The 22,270-nt window shown below is 46.7% G+C and overlaps 1 protein-coding gene across 2 annotated transcripts in view; it reads left to right on the top strand.

Moving 5' to 3' along the window:
- DOP1A (DOP1 leucine zipper like protein A) overlaps window positions 1-22,270 on the top strand; it is a 1,012,538-nt gene that overhangs the window by 532,452 nt on the left and 457,816 nt on the right. For both annotated transcript variants that reach the window (XM_078648131.1, XM_078648132.1), the window contains 2 exons: window positions 9,283-11,257; window positions 11,358-11,469. In XM_078648131.1, coding sequence (XP_078504257.1) covers window positions 9,283-11,257; window positions 11,358-11,469 — 2,087 coding nt within the window. The remainder of the gene's footprint in view (window positions 1-9,282; window positions 11,258-11,357; window positions 11,470-22,270) is intronic.

Genomic DNA, 22,270 nt, shown 5'->3' on the forward strand with positions numbered 1-22,270 from the left:
ATCCAATCGTCCCATTACAGCAGAGCAAATATCATAGGAACATGTGTCCATTCTGTTGCAAGAGGTGCACATTTTACTTTCCAAAGGTGCTATCAAGAGTTCTGGGCTGCAGATATGAGAGGGTCGCTACAGTCACTATTGCCTTGTGCTAAAGAAGGATGAGGGTCCTTGGGCCCATTTTAGACCTTTGACCTGTGAATGCCTTCCTGTGGAAGAACAAATTCAAATTGATCACTCTGGCCCAGTCATTGTCTGCCCTGGACCCGAGTGACTGGATGGTGTCCTTGGACATGTATTTTCATGTACCCATCCTGCAGTCTCTCAGATGTCACCTGTGGTTAAAGTAGGCCAGAAGCATTTTCAGTTTGCCATCCTCCCTTTCAGCCTCACCAATGCCCACCATGTGTTCACGAAAGTTATAGTGGTAGTCAAAGCCCTTTTTCGTAAATTGGGGATACCAGTTTTCACTTACCTCGATGACTGCTTGTTGATGGCTTACTCACCACAGTCAGCTGTAGTCCACCTTCAGACAATGGCCTGCCTCCTGGAATCATTAGGGTTTTCAATCCAAGAGTTGAAGTCATGCTGTACTCCTTCTCAGATGCTTTCTTTCATTGGTGCTGGTGTGGATACGTTCCAATTCTGGGCTTTACTTCCATTACAACCAGTCCAGAACATTAAGGCTATGGTCCCGCTATTTCTGCATTGGTCCTGGATCTCGGTCAGAGCAGCTCTGAGGTTTCTTAGCCTTTTAGCATCCTGCACCCTACTTGTGGACTATGCTGAGTGGAGACTCAGCCAGTGGAATCTGAAGTTCTGGTGGACCCAGCACCAAGGAAACCTATTTGATATCATTCAGATTATGAAGGAAACTGTACATGATCTGTAGTGGTGGCTACTCCACTGCAGTTAGACCAGCAGCAGGCCCCTTTCCTTTCTCCAGGCAGAGCTAACAGTTGTGATGTAAATATCACTGCTGGGTTGGGGTGGCTAACTGGTGGAGGTGCAAATTAGAGGACTCTGGTCTCCGATGGAAGCCAGAGTGCATATCAACTTTCTGGATTTATGAGCCATTCGCTTGGACTTGAAGGCCATCCTACTGTCCCTCAAAGTGTGGGTGGTGCAGGTTCTCATGGACACCACCACCATGTGATTTTGCAGCAAACAGGGCAGAGGTGGTTCCTGGGCCCTGTGCCAGGAGGCTCTGCACTTATGCTGTGGGTCTGAGAGTCAGGGCATCTTCTTGATTGCTTACCACCTGGCAGGGTCCTTGAATCCCAATGGTGTCTGACAGACCACAAATGGTGACTTCATGTCAAAGTGGGCCAGAGTCTCTTCTGGAAGTGGGGACAACCCTGGTTAGATATTTTCGCTACCAGGGCCCTCCATCCCAATCTACACTTATTTGTGTGGAGATTGAGAGGCGACAGTTGACCTGATTTGATCCGTTGCCAGAAGTGGTGGATGTCATCCGTGCCTCCAGATGCCCTTCCTCGAAGTCCGTTTATGTAGAGTGATAGAACAGGCTTATGACTTGGTGTGGTAACTGTTAAATTGACTTGTTATAAAATGTTTTATTTATTGGCCCATCCAGGCCTTGTAGTGAGCACTATAAAGGTTTTTTGTCAGTTATTTTCTCCTTGTTTAAATCTCTTGTGGTGAGGTTTATAAAACGCTTGATATATGATTCCTCCTGAAACTTTTCTGATGCCACAGTGAGGCTTAATTTGGTCTTAACATTACTTATCGGCATGCCCTTTGGGCCTCGGCATGGCCATTTTGGTGTGTCTCTTGACTTTGAAGACTTTATTCCTCTTCGCGATAACTTAAGCTCATCACAAGTCAGCTTCAGGCACTGTTGATGCATTCTCCTTCCACTGCCCTTTTTCCAAACAAACCGTTGTTGAGAACCCAGACAGCATTCTTTCCTAAAGTTGCGACTCTTTTCCACATTGTGCAAACTATCACTCTGTCTATGTTCTTTGCCCCTTCCTCATCCTTCAAAAGAGGAGAACATGTTTCATTAGGGGACCCCAGAAGGGCTTTAAGCTTTGACATTGATAGTACCAAAAACACTGTGTGGACAATCAACTGTTTGTGGAGTTCTCTTGGGCGAAGGCAAGTAAGGCTATGCTGAAGAGAACCCTGTTGAGGTGGATAGTCCTCTGCTTTAAGATCTGCTGTTGATTGGCCAAGAAGCAGCTACTGGAAGGTCCGAGAGCCCATTCCAACAGGACTTAGGCTGTAACCACTGCGTTGGCACATGAAGTGCTTGTCCTTGACATCTGTTAGGCTGTGACAGGTATTAGCTTATACGTTTGCAAAGCACTACTGTCTTGACAGCCAGTTCGCTCTGGAAGGACATTTCACCTGCTTTTCAGTCCTAGTTCAGTCCACAGCCTCTCCACCTGGGTAGTTACTACTTTGGCATGTGTTCTAAGGTGAGGTATCTGCGGTTAGCAGTATCCATCAGAAGTTACTCGCCCTTGGTAACGCTCTTTGTGGTGGATACTCTAACCACAGATTCGTCACTGGACACCCACCTCCCTGTTCTGTGGAGTGGCCTCCTTTGAACATCTAAGAAGGCCCAAAGTTAGGAATCTTCACACTGATACTACTGATTGTTCATGCTCTGCATCTGAGGGCGTGGAAAGAGGCATGCAAGAAACTGACGTCAGTGCAATGGGGTGGCGCAAATATGCAGCTCTTCTTCACCACTCCTGGGCTGGTACAGAGTTAGTGTGGAGCTGCCTCAGCGCCATATAGCGGAGCCCTGGAACATTGTTAGAGAAAAGTTTTCCAGATCTAGTCTGGCGCTTTGGGTGTATTTGAAGGTGATAAGTCTGTAATTAGAGTATCCACCAAAAAGGACGTTACCAAAGGTAAGTAACTTGTTCATTTGTTGGATGTATAGTTATATCTGTTATGGTATGATTGTTTGTAAAGTACACTATCACCCAGCAAGGTATCCCGGATTGAGCATGTGTGTGTGCCTAGAAGACAGTCCTGTATATTTTTGAGGTTCCAGTTGTAGAAATAGCCCAGCTTCCATAGTTATTGAGCGGGATCCGCAGGAATAGTTTGCTTAAGATACTTCCAGTTTACCGAAGATATTCGAAAGCACAGACACATCTGAAGAGAGAGTGGGGCACATCAGGAAAACATCTCTCACAATCTGTAGCAGATTGGTGAAACAGTGTATCTTGTGTATCTGCACATTGGCAAACAACGTTTCCATTCGAAAGTGTCAGGCGTCCGTGCAGAATGCGTAATCTAAGCATGCACCGTTCTGCAGAATGTCTGCCTCTGGTCGGGCCAGGGTGTGTGGCAAGCCCAGGTCCAGACTCGGCCCTTATTCGTAGAAGGTGGTCAGGCCATCCGGGTCTGACCTCTCCCGTAGCCTCCGTTCCCTGCGTCTCTCCTGGTGTGGCACACGCTCCTCTCCCATGATGATGCATTTGCGTCAGGGGTCAGATGTGCCGTCTTGTTCCTTTGGCCCAAGTAAACCATGAATTAGAGAAGCGAATGTAACCCTGAATGCAGGGCCAGCCTTTAGCATGGGCGCGCTGGGCCCACGACCAGGGCGCTGATGGTCAGAGGGGCATGCTGCCCTGTTTGTCAACAAACAGGCTACTCAACAGTCTCCATCCGATCTGAGTGAATCCGTTTTCCAGCTGGTCCCATGCTGCACATAAAACCCAATCTCCTCTCTGCCCTCCCTTCTCCCGCTCTCCCAACGTGCCGTCACTGCCCATCTGTCACAGCACTAGCTGGTCCTGTCAGGTGCATAAAGGGCACAGAAGTGTTTGCTCACTAAAGGCCTGTCACTGCTCTGAATAAAACAGTCAGTGAGTGACCGCTGCACACAAAAAGCAAGCAGCAGCAGTGGGCAGGGAGGCGAGATCAGCATGCTGCCAAGAAGGTAGGGAAGCTCTGGGACAGCAGAGAAGTCTGCCCCTCGCCAGCAACACAGTGTCCCCTTTTATTCGAGGCACGGGCAGGGACAGGAGTGAAATGGGACTCGGCCGAGGCCCAGGCTCAGGGTTAGGTCACAACTCTAAAGTTACTACATGTTCATGATGAGTATTTACTAAGTTTGATGTTTTCTCTTTGTAGTATGGTATTTATAGTTTAGTTTCCGTTCGTTATAAAGGCTGGATACTAAGTACCTGCATGCAGTTTAAAACGCGTATTTGCGAGGCTAACGAAAGCCAAACGAAAAAAGTTCCACAAAAAGTGTAGGCCGCACCAAATCTGGTTTTGCCTGCGGTGCAAACTGTTCAAAGGCTGCCCTGCCTGTACGGCCCTGGGTAGCCTTCTGTTGGCCACTCAGGGAAATGGTCTATTAAGACCATATGTCACGGTGCGGGGGCCTTCTGGCGTTAGCAGCACCATATCTCTCCATCTTGTGGCCAATTATTAGGGTCAATACATGCTGAAAATGCTGAAACACGCCCCTTTCGTTAGTATTCAGGGAAGGCCGGTCTAGAATTGTACGGACAGCACCTGCACTGACAAGTTAACTCTCCTGCATGCTGCCCCGGCTTTGAATCGGCACATCCACGCGGTGCGATTGTGATATACATGAGTGGGACGCACAGTTTCCTAGGCAATAACGTGTGCAGTACTGTATAAATCAAGCACATTGAGGAAAAAGCACACATGCCTTCTAAACATCCAACAGCTTTTCTACCTATCCTTTGGGCGTAGCAGGCAATTTTCATTGGTGAGATAAGTTTAAAGGCTATTGCATAAAATAATGTGACATTAGATGACTGATCGCACAGAGCTGGGAGAAGTACATACTGAGGACATTCAGCTATACCACTGCAAAGTTTAATCCACTAGACAATACTGGAAAATAGGTATTTTCAGTCGGAATCAGCAGTTATTGGCCGGCCCAGTGAAACATCATCTGCGGACACCGGGACTCATTCAGTTTCGCCCTCACTTCGTGTGCTTTACATTCAGAGCAGCAATCGGGAGGGGTTATAAAGCTTTCTCATTTGTAGTTCCACCTGTCCTCTGGGGCATCAGCAGTCCTGGCAAGGAACTATCTGGTACCGAACAGCTTAATTCAGATGCCATCTAGGCAACAAAGACACCCCTCTTGTCTACTAATAAGCATTTATATAGTACTTAAAATATGTCTTTATTGCTGCCAAAAGATAGCGTTAACAACCTTAAAATAACTCTAGATTGAAAAAATGTTATGTCTGTAAACATTTGGGTTGCATTTTACATACAACTCCTTAATGCAAGTTCATAATTTACTAAGCTTTATCACAAGGAATTGTAGCTTGTATCTGGCTTGGCAGTTCGGGATGGCCTGTACCCATGAGGCACAGGGTCAAGACTAATTTGCATATAGCTGGGTCTAAATTGGGGTGGCATGGTGAGCAAAAGAACAATGGATTTAATCCAGATCTCTTGACTGAGGGTGAATGTTTGATTTGCTCTGCATTCTGTCTATCATCTGTGTGTCTTTTGCTTTCTCTCCCTAAGTGTATCGGGTATGCCCAGACGTGGGTCCCGGGCTCACTGTGCCACTGGCTTTAAGCTAGCCTGGCTGATGAGAGGTGATGCCCTGAAACTGGTCCCAGAATGCTTGTTTCCGGTCAAGGAAGGACCTGGCTTCCCAGTTCGGGCTGGACTGTTACCATGAGGCACAGGGTCAAGACTGATTTGCATATAGTTGGGTCTAAACTAGGGTGGCATGATGAGCTATAGAAGGATGGATTTAACTCAGTTCTCTCGATTGTTCCGTCCATCATCTGCGGATAAAACAAGGATCGCTGAAACAAAAAGACTAACCCACTGAGTTATCTGCATACAATTCTAATTTGTGACCTGCTTGTTGCACTTTCTGTTTTGCAGCAGGCACATTACCCCTTTGAGCTATTTTGTGGTGAGTCTAATTGGGGACTAGACTGTAAACAAATGGCTCCAGAAAGTGCATTAACCGTCAGTTATTTCACTGTTTTTACTCCCTGTAACTTGTTCGATACACCAAAGGCTCTGTAGCAGTTGCTTTAACCTTGTAAGATATTTTAAAATGCGGTAGGCTTATGACCAAGTTATCTAAAATATAAGTACCATCACATTTGTCTTTGTTGCCATCTCTTTTTGGGGGTGGGAGGGCAGCTTTTTTAGATGAAAAAATAAGTGTATGAGTTGACCGTTAGACTTCACTTTTCATGTCTCCGTACCTTGTGAATCTAAACTCTCTTTTATTTTCACTTTACTCCACACTTATGGGATTCTGGAATAAATTCTATCTATTTACAGCCGCTCGCTCAACCTTTTCAAAATCTCCTATCATGTTTGATTCATTTTGCAAGTTTCGGAAGGGAAGGCAGCTAGATTTAATTAATTTTATCTCATTAGATTGAGGGCATTACTTCGGGGCTCATTGCTTCTCACATACTGCAACAGAAGCCATACATTTATATAATTACATTACAAGTCACTGCTTCGCATGGGACATTATTTCTCAGGTAAGTATATATATCTATCTATCCATCTATCTATAGCTCACTTATAAGGAAGACTCTGTAACACCACCAGCCCTTTAAATTTGCTTACCTCAAAGGTCTGTTTTTCTACATAGTTTTTAAGCATAGGATTAGTACAGTGCTATCCATGCTGAGCTAGAAAGTGACAAAGCCTTTCACGGGTTTTACAGCAGCGTCTTTGAGCATAGGATTACCAAGCGCCATCCATGTCGAGCTGAGAAATGACAAAAGCTATTTACCATTCCAGGCACAGTATTATAGTTTCGGATTTGTAAACTCCCATCCAAACCAACCTGGAATGAAATAAAGCAACCCCTGGTAATTGTTACACTCTTTTTAGAGGTTGACAGAGGTATAGCTTCGTCCAGACATAAGGGGGCAAACAGTGTAAGTAAAAACAATGCCCTTTCAGGCTTAGAGTCCGAGTTTTTGGAGTGTTGATGGCGTTGTACCATGCTATACAAAGGACACACCTTACCATCCTATAGTATGCCAAGCCGTACCATACTTCTGCTTAGTCGCTAACTTGTCAGTGAAATACAGCGTTGATAAATGGACAAGATGGTATAAATGTTAGAATCATTATTCATAACATCTGTTCTCTCTCTCTCTGCCTCCACACCCCCTTCCTCCTGATGCCATGGCAATACATGCGGGCCAACCTCTCTTTATTTAGAGCCACTGTACTAATTAATAAGCATTTACGACATATCTTTATTACTACAGTGCATAGGCCAAATTCAAGTTTATTGCCACAGTCCAGCAGCATCAAGGTGAGAAAAACACATTTTGCTATCTGGCAGATTACTTGTAACTACCACTTTACGAAGGGAACCCACTCTTCTAGTCACAAGGTCTCTTCAATGTGATTTTACCATATTGCGCAAATTCAAACCTTTGCTACCTGGTTTTCATTAAACACCTTCTGTGAAAACAAGCACACATGAAAAAAGACCTTGCATAAGCTATATATGCCAATGTGCCGTGTACAATGTGGTATTTATTTCTAGATGGTGTTTATTTTGCCTCTTGTAAGTCATAGGCCAGTCTTGCTCGCTACCTACCCTCAACAATGGTAATAAATATATTATACGCTACACATTGCTTATATACTACCTATATTTGTGTGTGCAAACACTAATGGTGCTCCCTAAATAGTTACTCTTGATTTTTTGGCTGTGGTATAGTGGCTTCCAATGTTTTTGTATGCTCTGTAATGACACACAATTATTTGTTAAGTTGATTCCCGCCGGATGAAATGAATTTGCATGTTAACCAGTTGCCTGTATTTTGAAGAGAATCCAAAGAGTGCCATTGTCAAGCCAATATCGGTAACATAGAACTGGCATTTTTAATTACTGTTAGCCAAAACCTTTTGATTTAACCAAACTTTATAAACTTTCAGCCAACCCTCTTCATCCATTGTTCTATTAAAATTATAATAGAGGCGAGCCTCTTCAGCCATTGGCCAACTTCCATGAGGATAGCGACATTCTGCTCTATCACAATGAGAATATCGGCTCACAAATGAGTTCCTTTTAGTGCCACTGCCTGCTACGGTAATGTGTGCATTTGGATACTTAAAATGTGATTTGCTTTTAGTCAGTGCTTTTTTTATGTTAGCTCCCCCAACAATAAAGCTTTGCAAAAACAAAGCAAGCATTGACAACGCTAAAAGGCTGGCAGCCAACGCGACAGGCCTATTAGTTTGGCAAATGATTGTTCAAAGAAATTATCTGAATTTCAAAAAGAAATCAAGAATCAACTTAAGAAAACATCTTTGGCCAGATGTAGGTAGCCAGATACCGGTCGGTAACTGCCGATTTCGGCCGTTACCGACCGGTATTTGGCTTTAGAGATGTAGGTGGGTCGGAATTTACAGAATCAGTATATTTACCGATTCGGTAAATTTACCACTTCGGTATTTTACCGAATCGGTAAACATACTGGTTCTGTAAATCCATATGTAGATGACACTCCTGAGAGTGCCACAGGCCCTTAAGAGTCGGTATTTTACCACCCAATCCTATTGGGTGGTAAAATATCGAATTCAGGTGTGCGTGCACATCTGTGCATGCACACCTGTGCAATATGACACACAGACATGCCCCTAGGGCATGTATGTGTGCCACATGGCACACAAGCCTGTAGTTGGGGTGCTCGAGGGTGTCAAAGTGACACCCCCTGCACCCTTGCAGGATTCGGTATTTACTGATTCTGTAAATACCGAATCTGTATTTCCCTTTGATTCCTATGGGCTTCAAGGCCCATAGGAATCAATGTGAAATACAGATTCGGTATTTACAGAATCGGTAAATACCTACTCTTACAGAATCGGTAATTTTTTACCTACATCTGCGTCCTTCAAATTTACCGACTCTTAAATACCGATTCGGTATGGGTCGGTATTTAAGAGTCGGTAAATCGAAATTACCTACATCTGGCCCCTTGTCTTGTTAATTTCCATTTAGTTGAAGCAGCTGTGCAACAATGATGCTTTGTCATTTCTTCTTTCATTACTCTGTAGTATTTGTATTCGGCGTAGGTAGTGATAAAACACTGGTCTTGTCATACTATTTATCAAACTCTCCGAGTTCTCACAAAACCTAGACAGCTTTGTCTACTAATTGTACAGTATTTGCCACATTTTGAATGTATTTCACAATTTCAAAAGTTGATACGTTTAATAAGTAAAATATCAAGCTCTAACTCAAACCAAAACCACAATACTTACCATATTCATTTTGCTTTTCTTTTCTCATTGAAGCGTTTGCACGCACACCCATCAGCCATGATCCACAGACCACAGCAAAGCAGACTGGAATAGAAGAGATGGAAAACTTCAGCCTAACAGTCAACCCTCTGAGCGACAGACTTTCTCTGCTAAGCACCAGCAGCGAAACAATTCCCATGATTCTGTCGGATTTCGATCTTCCGTATCAGCAGATGGAGATACTCCAGAGCTCTGACTCAGGTTGTTCGCAGTCTTCTGTGGGTGACAGTCTGAGCTGCGAAGTAGAGGTAGAAGGCACGAGCCCCCAAGTAGGTTCTCAGCTTCAGACAGAAGACTCAGTTGATGAGATTGTGCAACAGGTGGTTGATGACTTAATTTGTAGAGTTGTGACTGCCCTGGAAGAAGAACCTGCTTCATGTGAACCTCAGCCCCATCCTGAAGATGTAATGTGCACGACCTGCTCATTGGAAGAGGTGACAAAAGCACAATCTGAAAGTGTTCAAGCAATCCAAAACTATGTTATCAACAATGATGGATCTCAGTTTTTGTCTGTTTCGGCAGAGGCTGGCATTGGAAGTATAGCACATTTAATTTCCCGAAACATCACATCATCGTCTGTTATTAGCCAGCATATCATGGAAGATGCCATTATCAATTCAGCAGAACCACAACATAGAAAGAGGAGCCATAGTGGCATTCCATTCAGTTTGAAAGGCAAATTAATGGACAAGTTTCCAGACAATGGTTTTAAGGAGTCTACTAAAACACTAGGAGCCAAACCAAAAGTAAAGCTGCCCAAGAAAAAAGACGATGACAAGAAAAAGACTCAAAATGATAAACTGAAACAATCCAATGTTTTCTTCACTGATGGACTTGATTTGGAGAATTGGTACAGTTGTGGAGAAGGAGAAATTTCTGAAATTGAAAGTGATGTGGGTTCTCCTGGTGTGCGAAAATCCCCCCATGTTAATATTCATCCTTTGTATCAACATGTGCTGCTGTATCTTCAGTTGTATGACTCGTCAAGGACTCTGTTTGCCTTTTCTGCCATAAAAGCAATCCTAAAGACAAACCCAACTGTTTTTGTAAATGCCATTTCTACTACAAGCGTCAACAATGCTTACACTCCACAGCTGTCTTTGATGCAGAATCTTTTGGCCCGGCATCGAATTTCTGTAATGGGGAAAGACTTCTACAGTCATATCCCTTTGGAATCAAACCTTAACTTTCGTAGTTCTATGTACATAGAAATTCTTATATCCCTGTGTTTATACTACATGCGAAGCCATTACCCGACTCATGTTAAAGTTGCACAGCAAGATTTGATAGGAAATAGTAACATGCAGATGATGAGCATTGACATTCTGTCACTTCTGCTCATGGAGCTGGCAAAGGTCATTGAGAGCTCTGCCAAGGGGTTTGCCAGCTTTATTTCAGATATGTTATCCAAATGTAAGGTTCAGAAGGTGATACTCCACTGTTTACTTTCATCAATCTTTAGTGCGCAGAAGTGGCACAGCGAAAAGACAGCTGGTAAGAACATAGTTGCTGTGGAAGAAGGGTTCTCAGAAGACAGCCTTATCAATTTTTCAGAGGACGAGTTTGACAACGGCAGCACCTTTCAGTCACAGCTCCTCAAAGTGCTCCAGAGGCTCATTATCCTTGAGCACAGAGTCATGACTGTGCCTGAGGAGAATGAAGGAGTTTTCGAATTTATCATCACTGATCTGGAACATATCAATCCACAGCAGCCAATGACATCCCTCCAGTATTTGCACTCTCAGCCAATCACATCGCAGGGAATGTTTCTTTGTGCTGTGATTCGGGCTTTACACCAGCACTATGCTTGTAAAATGCACCCCCAGTGGATTGGGCTAATCACAACTACTTTGCCTTACATGGGGAAAGTTTTACAAAAGATCGTGGTGTCTGTGACCCTACAACTGTGCAGAAATTTGGATAATTTAATTCACCAATATAGATATGAAATCGGACTATCGGATAAGAGGCATGTGCATTTTTCTCTTCCTTTAAATTATTTATTATTTCGTTTTTATGTTCTGTGCGTTTGACTGAGTACCGCATGTCGTATGTTTTTCTTGTTTTAGACCTCTTTGGATGGCATCAATCATTCCCCCAGACATGATACTGACTCTTCTAGAAGGAATCACAACAATCATTCACCACTGCTTGCTCGATCCGTCTGCACAATATCATCAGGTAAAAGAAGCATGTTGTTTTGTAACAGGTAGACGAGTTTGTAAACAACCAGACATAAGACAATTGTGTAGCATTTTGTTAAGCCCAGTTTATAAATCAATTTCGAAGAATGCCACACCTGAGAAATAAGTGGTGGAGGAATGGAATATGATCTTTTTTTAATTTGTTTAACTCTTGTTTCCCCTCTTTCCTAATTTCATCTATTGGAAACTACAATTTCTTTATTTTGGAAGCAGGAGCTGGTTCATTATAAAACATGCTGCCATTTAAAACAACAAACATTGGTTGGTGCAGTTCTTGAAGTATCACTGCTAGATCCGTCTTTGGAAATTAGAAGTATTTATTTTCGATTTCTGAGAGAAAATATTTTTATTTCATATAGGAATATCAGCTCTCGTTGTTAAATGCCTTTCCTGTAGTAGGAAGAAGGTGTAGACCGATCCACTTGCCATCCACATATTGTTGATGTTAACTTATTGGTTAATTTAAAGATAAAGCAGGATTAGGACGTTGTTGTCGTCAAGAATATGTGAGGAAACATATCCCTAAACAGATTAAAATTGTCAACAAATCCAGGGGCGTAGCTAGAGCTTGTGGCGCCCGGGGCTATCCCACAGGTTGCCGCCCCTGGAGGTTGGGGGAAGGGGTGCTGGGGAATAGGTACGGCGAGCAATTGAAAGAGGCCCGAGAGACATGTAGTATCGCTGCTAATAGTTACCTCGATCAATCATGCAAGTTACATACATGACACGGTCCAAGGCTACACAGTTGAATACACTGGTGACCGGCAGTACAAAGGAGAACACACAGACTGCATAATCGAACGGGGGACTCAGAAAAAACGCATGTAACATCCATCAGAGAGATGCATGAACGATTACCTGGTAATCCCCTTAGCACAATGCAAACATACACATACATCACACTGTTCAGGGATCCATCATCTACAGCTGACATTAAATGACCAAACATCATGGTCCCCCCATTAAAGCAGTGGGGACATGCACAAACGTGATGTGCTCTGACTTGAGGTACAATAATGCAATGACGAACTCAGAACAGCATGAACTACTGAGGGGAGGTGGGGGCATATACACATATAGCCTGGCCTTAGAACAGATTCACACCAGTCAGACCAACACCATTGCAGCCAGAGACTTTCTGCCAAACTCCTAGTGCCTACTGCTTGGTGCTGATCTAAGTTGGAGTGTGTGCAACAGCTAAGTTCAATTCAAGTCAAGGGAGATTTCTAATTTCTGAGTATCTTGTCACCAACCTAGTATCAGCCTGCATTAATTGAGAGTTGCACTAGTGGCCCACCACAGCAGCAAGCCACTATAGCAACAACAAAGTTCGACCCTGCAGGGTTACAGCATCACCATCCACCAAAGCATCCAGGCCTATCAACAGTGCCGGCTTCTTAACGGATGTGTTCTCATTCCTTGAGAATCCCAGGCCCGCCAACTTGTCATACCAGCACCCATCAGGATGCAGAGCCGTAGCGGAAAGGCACCTGAAATCAAACACGGAAATGGAAAATATAGCGGTGTATGCCAAATAAGAACACGCCCCCATGACACGATGCGGGCAGAGCACATCTCCCTTAACACCCTTGACAAGGGAGATGCCGTTGCCGTGTCAGCACGAGAACACATCTCCTCGCCCTTCACTTTAGGGGGTGTCAGAACACATCCATCTTGCTCTCCCTACACCCAGGGCATGCAGCAGTATGGAACACATCAACCTTGTCCCCCCTAAGCCGCATTGCCTGGCGTGTCCACCTCACCCTACTGTACGGCAGTGCCACAACATGCCCCCCTACATTTCCCTTCACTCTCATGCCTGCAGTTCCAATCCACACATCCTTCTTTGCTCCCCCTTGACCCCAAATCACACTGATTTCAATGGCCACAAGGCAATGACCATATAGCCCAGTCTGTTCCTACTTTGTTTTTATTATTATTACTGTCACCCTACACTAAATATTACGGCTGCATTGCACTGATTATGAAGACTACCCAGGCTCTGCACAAATAAGGAATTCCACTTTTCTCTTATATTTGTGGTTTTTCTGCCCCTAGGATTTCCACTGTGCAACTGACATGCCTAGGCCAGGGTAATTCGTTAAAATAAGCTGCCCGTTTCCGCCTGGAATCATCTAGCAATCAAAACAGAAAACGAGACCCACCAGATCTGCGTTGGGGCTGCAGCCAGTGCTCCTTTCAGTATGATGTTGGCGCTGTTCTCTTAATACAATTATGAGGAAAGCCTACATGCATGCACACGCTACCTTTCTCTTGTAACACAGTTTGCTACCGCTCACATTTTGTTTGCTTTTGATACTTACACAAGTGCCACCAATGCCTATTTAATGTTTGTTCTTGTGCCTGAGTGTCTCCCAGTTATTGCAGTATCATACCTCTAATTGTACTTTGTTTTCTCTTGTAAGCTGCACACGTCACTTTTTCCTCCTGTAATGCACCGTTTGCAAACCTCATGTATTTTGTTTGTTCAAAATTGTCACTTTTGCCTCATGTAATTTAATGTTTGTTTTTGTAATTTGTTCACTTGTAATTGTCTCCTCATGTATCATTGCTGTTCCTAATGTGAAGCGCTCTGACACCTTCGGGAAAGTCTGCGCTACATAAAAATGCATAAATAAAAAAATATTGAAATAAATACGAGAATAGGTCACAGTACCTTTCACTGCGAAGCGTCAGTGACTGTAGCTGCAGAATCGGCTCTGTGTGCTGGCTCCTCCGCACTGTACGCAGCGCCCGATGCAGCCAGGCCTCTCGTAATGGTGCCGCGCCATTTAGGGTTGTGAGACCAAGTCTCAAGGGCGGGTGACACGCATCAACACCATACTACTGCTGACACTGAGTAAGTCTGTTACAGCGTGAGGCGGCAGCCTATCACTCTTTAAGGGCTATTGGATGGCGGCCGCGGGACGGGTGTAAAAGGAATTGTCACTACGTCCTGACGTTGCGCGCGCGAGAAGTGTAGGCTAAGGGTGATAGGCTGCCGCCTCACACTATTCCCCTTTAGTCATATTTCTGACGCGTGCAACGCCGGGACACACTTCTTTTTACTCCCGCGGCCGCAATAGTCAAATACAACAGTAGGGCGGCCATGGCCGCCCCCAAAACAGTGCCGCCTGGGGCGGACCGCCCCCCTCGACCCCCCCTAGCTACGCGGGTGAACAAATCAAATAGCATAGTTAAATGAAATAAACCTTCTTGAGCCACAAATGTTTATTACAAGTTTAAGGTCATTGCAGAAGGCAAAAATATGTTTAGTCATTCATGGGCAATTAGCATAAAATTAAATCAAATGCAAAAATCAATAACAAGAACCAAATATGGTCTAGCAGGAATCATGTGAGTCAGCTCTCTAAGAATCGGAGGGAAACGGCTAGAGACTCCTGACTAAAGTGAACCCTGTTTAATAGGAAAAAATACAGCTAGATCACATAGTTGGCAAAACGTGAGTAAAATGTTACATAGGCTCACCAAATCACAATACAGAATAACATGCAACAGTATCTAATACCATCCCCTATATGAATATTAATTAATCTTCTTTTGCCCTAACGTCATCCGATGTGACCGTTTAAATCTAGTTACACATAAACGAATGACTGGCTAAGGAAATCAATGGACTTACTAAGTCTCAAGCAGGAAGAACCTTGACCAGTAGAATGTGTAAGTGAAGTCTTCTTCTGGAGCTTACCAAGAAAACATCTCCTTCAAGAGAGAGAACATAATGTTTCAGCACACATTTTGCTATGTGTGGAGACAGTAAGACTGAAAACACTGTGGGGGCGTGGCCAGCAAGATGGCCAAAGGGCGCTTTAGTTGAGAGTTCCCAGCAGTTTAATCCTGCGGAATCCTGCCACAAAAACCGTGGCACACTCGTTGTGTGCTGCTGCAACATACTTTGGCCAGTGAGAACCCCCAGGCTGTTTCGGGAGTCTGCAGCACTACTGGTGTCCCAAGTGCCATGCGGTCCTAGTGCAAGAAGTGCTGTGTTGGAGGCGCACTGCCAGCACCTGCCACTATGAGCCGGAATCTGCGCCGACAATCGGAGGCCTTATAGGGGGGGCTCACCAGGTGTGGTGCTGCTCCCTCTTACCCGGCTGGTGGTGGTCAGGAAAGCGGTCGGATCCAGTGGCCACGGCGGGGAGGCTCCTTGTGTCCGGAGCTCCTGAAGACTCCCAGACCAGCCTGCTGCGTGAGCTGAGATGTGGCTAGGAGGTGGCGGAATGAACGAGGCAGCCGTCGACCCCTCTACTGTGCCCTTTATCCAGATAGCCGCGGCTTGGGGGGGGGTTGCCTATTTGGGTGCTGCTGGGCATTTCCCGCAATTACAGATCCTGGACACTCCTGACCTGTCTGCTGAAGAAGGCTGTGGTGCGGCGGCTGTGTATGGACTGGGGAAATGGTTGGTTGTTGTGTCAGCCTGCAGCGGTAGCCCCCATACCCTGGATTTACACCCCTCTTGCCTACGAGTCTGTGTGGTGCATGCCTGACTGGTGGAGAGATTGAGACTTTGTTGAGGAGTGGCTGCGCGAGGCAGCAGGATGATCTGGGCTGGTGAGGCTGATGCACATAGGCACCCGGCGATGAAAGTCCTACAAATTGGATATATACTGCAGTTTCTGGTCATTTCACTGTAAGGGTATTCATTCTATCGGCCATGGCTGCTTCTGTTTCATAGTGCAGCACACAGCTACAACATCAGCAGGTTCTTTCAGTCACCTTTGAAATGCTGGGGTCACTTGGGCTCACTGCCAAACCGGTCATATACTCTGGAGGTGCGCGGAGGACGCTGTGAATGAGGTGTAGCAGCAGGTGGTGCAGCGGCGACCCCCTGGGGTTATCGCGTGTTTTGCCTTCGCCTCCAGCTGGACCCAAGCTGGTGCACAGGCAGAAGCAGCTGGCATTAGTGGTCAGTGTGCGCTTGTCTGGGTCCATGTTTCACTGGAAGGGGTGGGTAGGGTCAGTCATGCCTGATGACAGCTGGATGACTACTGGGGTCTACGCCTGAAGTGCCTGAAGATGGCCTGTACCCTACTGAACTGCTCGCTCCGCTGTCCCCTTCGGCCCAGGCGGTGTTGCAGTGCCAGCTGCTTCAATGAGATACATTTAGTCCCCACTGTTTGCGACTGTGCTGAGGCCCCTTAGAGCTCCATGGGGCAGATGTGAGGGGGGGAGTAATTTTGCTGTTCTGAACTTCTGGCAGGTCAGTCTGTTGGACCTTGTATTCCCCCCCCCCCACATTGGAACTGCAGAGGGCACCTAATTGGAGACGGGTCAGTGACAACACATGGCTGCCATCGGTCAATAAGTGGGTAGGTGACCCTGAGGGAGCACGTCGGTGTGTAGGGTTCATCACAGCCCCCAATCCGACCTGGGTAAAGATAGAGTGCCACTGGGGGGGCTCAGCAGATGAAAATTGATCAATATACAGCCATGGCGTGGGAGGTGACCTGTTGGTGGTGAGTGGGGTGGCCAGGCTGACCCACAGGGCCATACGGGTGCACAGATTTTGGAGGCGATTGGGACCTCCAGTGCCATTGTGCAGACGAAGATAGATTTGGTCTCTATGGACGTGAATTTGTTGCAAGTTGACCTGGGCAAGTTGACGAGAGATCTCTGGCGATTGAACAACATGTTACACAACTTCAGGAGGAAGTCAAAGCCCTCAAGTCCACAGTTGCTACTCTGGCGACCCAAATGCAGCAGCTTGAGATGCGAGTGGAGGATGCGAAAGGCCACTCCCACAATGTAATTTGTGGTTTGTAGGTTTCCCGAGAGAGTGAAAGGAACGGCCCCTGAACTCTTTCACGAACAATTGCTCCAGTTGACACTCTTGGATGTTACTTCTTGCCTGTCTTTATGGTGGGACATGCGCACTGGGCCCAGGCTCCACCACCTCCTCTGGGTGTTGGGGGGGGAGGGGAGGGCGTCTGCCAAGTACAATCTTTGACAAGTTCCTTAATTACAAGGACCAGGATGTTATATTGCAGATGGTTTGCCAGAAGGGAGCTCCCTCCTTTGAGAACAACTTAATTGGGATTTTCTCGGATTCTACCCAACATGCGCAAGAGATGCGGGAAAACGTTTGGGAGAGTGAAACAGAAACTAAGAGACATAGGGTTAAAGTACATGCTGTTAGTCCCCGCAAACTGGAAGTCCTCCATCACTTCTTTGTGATACCGTAGGAGGTGTGGGATTGGCTGCACATACATTCGGGAAGATGGCAGAATGCCGGTGCCTGGTGCTGGGCAGCCATCTAGCTGGTCGGTTGGCTCTCGCTGGTGAGTAGCGACGGGGGGGGGTTGGGCATGGCAGCTGCAGGAGAGAAAGATGCTTGAATACTAGCGTGGTTGTCTGACAGGACGGCACGCTTGATAGAGAACAACAAAGTTTGGAGAAGGAGGAAGCAGGAGCACTGGTGGAGGCAGTTATGTCGGTGACTTCCAGGGACAGTCGCTCTGAGGTGGCTGAGGAAACTCGAGACCTGACTGGCCAGTAACTTCTGGGACTGTGGGATGGCGATGCCCTCGGCTTATGCTGTTGGGGCCTGCAGGGGCTCGGGGTGACACTGGACAGTCTGCAGGCTGCTGCTGTGGTGACTGACTTGCCACTAATTTACATTTTGCTCAGGAAGAGGTCACAGTGTTACTTCTGTTGTGTGCCCCAGACTCCTCGCTGTGTTGTTTCGTGTGTCAGTTGATTACAAGACCGACATTATAGTGCCACACTATGAAGGGCAATGGTGGACCTCTGTGTCCCTGTCCCGCTTCTTCTTTCTTTATTTACTTTTGTGCTTCTTCTTTGTTTCTTTTCTTTATTTTTTTCTCTTGGTGAGTTGTGTGCATGCTGAGTGAAGAGTTGGGTGGGGTGGAGAACTTGACGGAAGTGAGAGTGCGCGTTTGTTGTAGGGGTGCCTGGCGAAGTGTAGTAGGGTATCGGATAGAGATGTCTTGCCGCAGATTCCTTACCTTATAATTCTCCCCAGGCACCGGACTGGATATTTCAGCAGTACTCCTACGCATTGGTAGAGGGCATCGTGCAAATCCATACCGACGACGTCCGCATATGGAACCTCACCGGAGTCCATATAAGCCCCTCCCTGACGTGGTGACATCAGTTTTTTCTTTTCCGCACTTACAACGCCGATCCGGAGAAGCAGTTTCCTCATGCCATTTTTGACCTACTTTGACGTTTTCATCTTTGAAACAGTGTGCTCTTGTGGACGGCAAATATCGTCCACAGACCCTCATTTCATTAGTATGTGTTGCTTGGGAGAGCACCATGACTCTGAGGAGTGCAGCTCCTGTTGTCTATACTTCAACTGAAGGCACTTCGGGAACATCGGTTGAAGCTCCTGTCAGTGCAGCTCTCACACTTGATGCACAGTCCGGTCACGGGCCTGGTCCAGGAGCCATTCCTGTGGATGTCCCTCTCCATCTTCGTCCCAGATGCAAATATATTATCGATATCTGCATGCCATCTTTGGGTCTTCACCTTTCCTAGGAGCGCCTTTAGCCCCAAGGAGATGAGGTGCCTCGACTGTGTCCACGCTGGCGGGTTTGCCATCCGCTTTAGTTAGGCACTCAGGTCAATGGCCAACTCCGTCTCAGCGCCAGTGCACAGCCCTTTGGGGTTCTCACCTTAAACATAACATAACGTGTATTTGTAAAGCACACTTTCACCCCAACGAGGTCTCTTGGCGCTGAATAACAGATGTTTATTGTTACCCAACTCAATGGTACTCCTTTTATAGACCTCAGATGGATTAAAGGCTGAGTGGACCTGCCGTGGTTTGAACCTGTGACCATGAGGTCGAACACAGTCCCCTGCAGTGGATGCATTAGTCCGCTGAGCCACCAGCCCCGGCAGACCCGGCGTTTGCATCCGGTCAGCCAACACTATTGGCGGTGCCGATCAACACCATGCCACTTCCTCTTTTCCGACTTTGAGGTGTCGCCAACTCGTGTCGGTCAACATCAAGTGCGAAGCAAATGGGGCCACCTATCTCAGATACCCTTCTTCCACTTTCTGTGGAGCCCTCCAACATTTTTCCTTCTCAGGAACACAGTTTAGGAGGTGATGGGGACGAGTCAGGGTTTCTGCATCCCATATCTGATGCTGGTCAGCCTCCTGTGTAGGATAGCTGGGCTAACTGAACTGGTTGAAACTAGTTAATTAGAGTCTTCCCCAGCCGCGGGCCTTCTTTCCCCCTCCTGGTCTTGCTACTGAGGCGTTCTCCTGTTTAGCTGATATGCTATGGCGAGTTGCTCTCAAGCTATCAATATCGAAGGAGTTCTCTGTGTCAAGACATTCAGCACTATCTACAACATTGTTCTGGCTGAATCGTTCTGCAGAATGGGTTAGGAAGCTTAAGAGGAGGAAGATTCCTGCCACTTCAGATTCGGAGTATTCCTAATCATACTCTCCTTTATATGATGTATCTGTGAAAACGTGCCCTCCTTCTTGCATGGTATGCCCCACGTTTTGCTGAATTGCTGATGTTCTTTGACTGAGTGTGCCCTGGGCTCCTGCTAATCAGGTACCCAGGGCCTATGTTCCTTCCCTAAAAACTGCATTGAAGCCTAAACCAAATTGGCATCTCTGGCCACATGTCAGCCCCTGGTAAATGGTACCAAAGGTACCCAGGGCACTGTGACCAGAGAAGGCCTCTAAGGGCTGCCACACTTATTGTGCCACCCTTAAAGGCCCTGTACCCTGACACTCACACTCTGCCTTTGCAGGCTGCGTGTCTTGGTGAAGTACAAAGTGAAGAGTCGACATGGCACATATCCCTGTGTGCCATGGCCACAAACCACTGCCCTGGCATATATTAGTCACTCCTCTAGCTGGGTGCCCTATGCCAGTGGTGAGGGTACAGGTGCATGTGCCCTGTACCCCTACCGTACCCAACTGTAAGTGCAGTGCTGCCATTAAAAGTATATGGTGCTGGGAGTTTGTCATTACGAACTCCACAGCACCCTAATGGTTACACTGAAGACTGGGAAGTTTGATATCAAACTTCTCAGCACATGAAACCCACACTGATGCCAGTGTGGGAATTAATGTAAAATGCACCACGGAGGGCAATTTAGAGATAACGTCTGAACCTCGACCAACTTCTAGTGACCTGACTGAGTAGCTGCTTAGGCTGCCACCACCAGACATGTTCCAGGACCCCATCTGCTCTCAGGGAGCTGAAACAATGCACATCCAGGGACGAGGTGCCAAGCCTCCTCCCCCAGGATGGGCAGAGTTCACAAAAGAGAAGCTTCAAAGGCAATGCCCCCTTTGTGAGCCTCTCCAGACCATTTGCTGCTTTCAGCAACCGGGCCCCTCTGGTTCTACCCCCCACTTTGGGCGGGAGAACCGGCAGGAAAAACAAGTGAGGAAGAGAGGTGTGCCCACCTCTGCCAACTCCACCCCTAAGGGCGAAGGCGAGGTGAAGCACAACCTCGAGTCCCCGCCATTTTGAGGATGCGGGACCCAGCCAACCAGGGGCAGGCTCCTGCCCCCTTCCCACTGGAGAGTGGCAGAATAGGAGGTGTACCCACCCCAGGGATGGGACCCATTGGTCCCTGCCCTTTACCTCCCTGTACACTCCTAAATTTAGTATTTAGGGGGCACCCTGAACCTTCCTTCCTGAGATCCAGCAACAACAAGAAAACAAGATAAGAAAAAGAACTGAAGAGCCGTGCAGAGCTAACAAGAGGATGACGCCCACTGACTTGGCCCCAGCCCTACCGGCCTGTCTCCCCTTGAACCTGCTCCTGCGAAATCCCGGTGTGTCCTGCAGCCAGCAACCTCAAAAACACCGGAGGACCTGCCTGCCTTCACTTCAAAGACTGAATCTCCTGTGAACACCAGACTTGTTCAAACTGCAGCTTCTGGTGCCAGCCAGAGACCGTGAATCCAGCCCACTCTGCACCCGCTGAACCCGGCCCGAGCTAGAGTATAAAAACACCACAAGGAGGTCCCCTCGGCGATCCTGACCCGAGATCCAGCGACCCCTGACCTGCCTCAAGCCTCCAGATGACGGCTGCGGCCTCAATCCAGAGGACCCCGCCTACCCCGAGCAGAACGTGTAAGAGAATCCGACATCCCAAGGCACCCCTGCACCCGACGCCCCACGTCCTTGTGTGCTCAAACCAACGGTGCCTAACCAACCCACGACATCCCAACTTACCCCTCGAAGTGGTTATCGCACCCAGAAGAGCCTTGTCCCCGAGCCTGCAGTGTTTCTTTGTCCTGGATGTTCTCCATTGGAAACAACAGGGCACCCGACCTCGAAACAGCACCCTGCACCCGGCCGCCCTAGTGCCGCCTGAGGGTGCAATTCCAATGCATCACTGACCCAGGGAGACCCCGGAGTCTAACCCCAGAACCTTAACTCCCACAGTCGTTTACTTACCTGCAAACCGATAACCTGTTTTCCTCCATAGGATAACTTTGACAATTTTCCCTCTTAAAAAAACGATGAAGTGTGGAGTTTTCAAAACTAAAGATATTCTTTAAAAATCGTGCAAATAGCCGAAACGTGTTTTCTCACCCATTTCCAGGAAAGGTCCCAGTGCTGAATCTACGCATCCAGCACTGGGTTAGAAAAAGTAACGTAAAAGTAACTTACCTGCAATTTGTTGAAAAGGCCTATTCATTTCAATGTACAGCTCGAAAAGAGTTTTAAAATCTGAAAATATTCTTTAAAAATCGCCCGAATAACAAAAATGCATTTACTCCCCTGTTTCCAGGAAATGCCCCAGTGC

Source organism: Lissotriton helveticus, chromosome 6 (genome assembly GCF_964261635.1).
Source record: "Lissotriton helveticus chromosome 6, aLisHel1.1, whole genome shotgun sequence".
Lineage (NCBI taxonomy): Eukaryota > Metazoa > Chordata > Amphibia > Caudata > Salamandridae > Lissotriton > Lissotriton helveticus.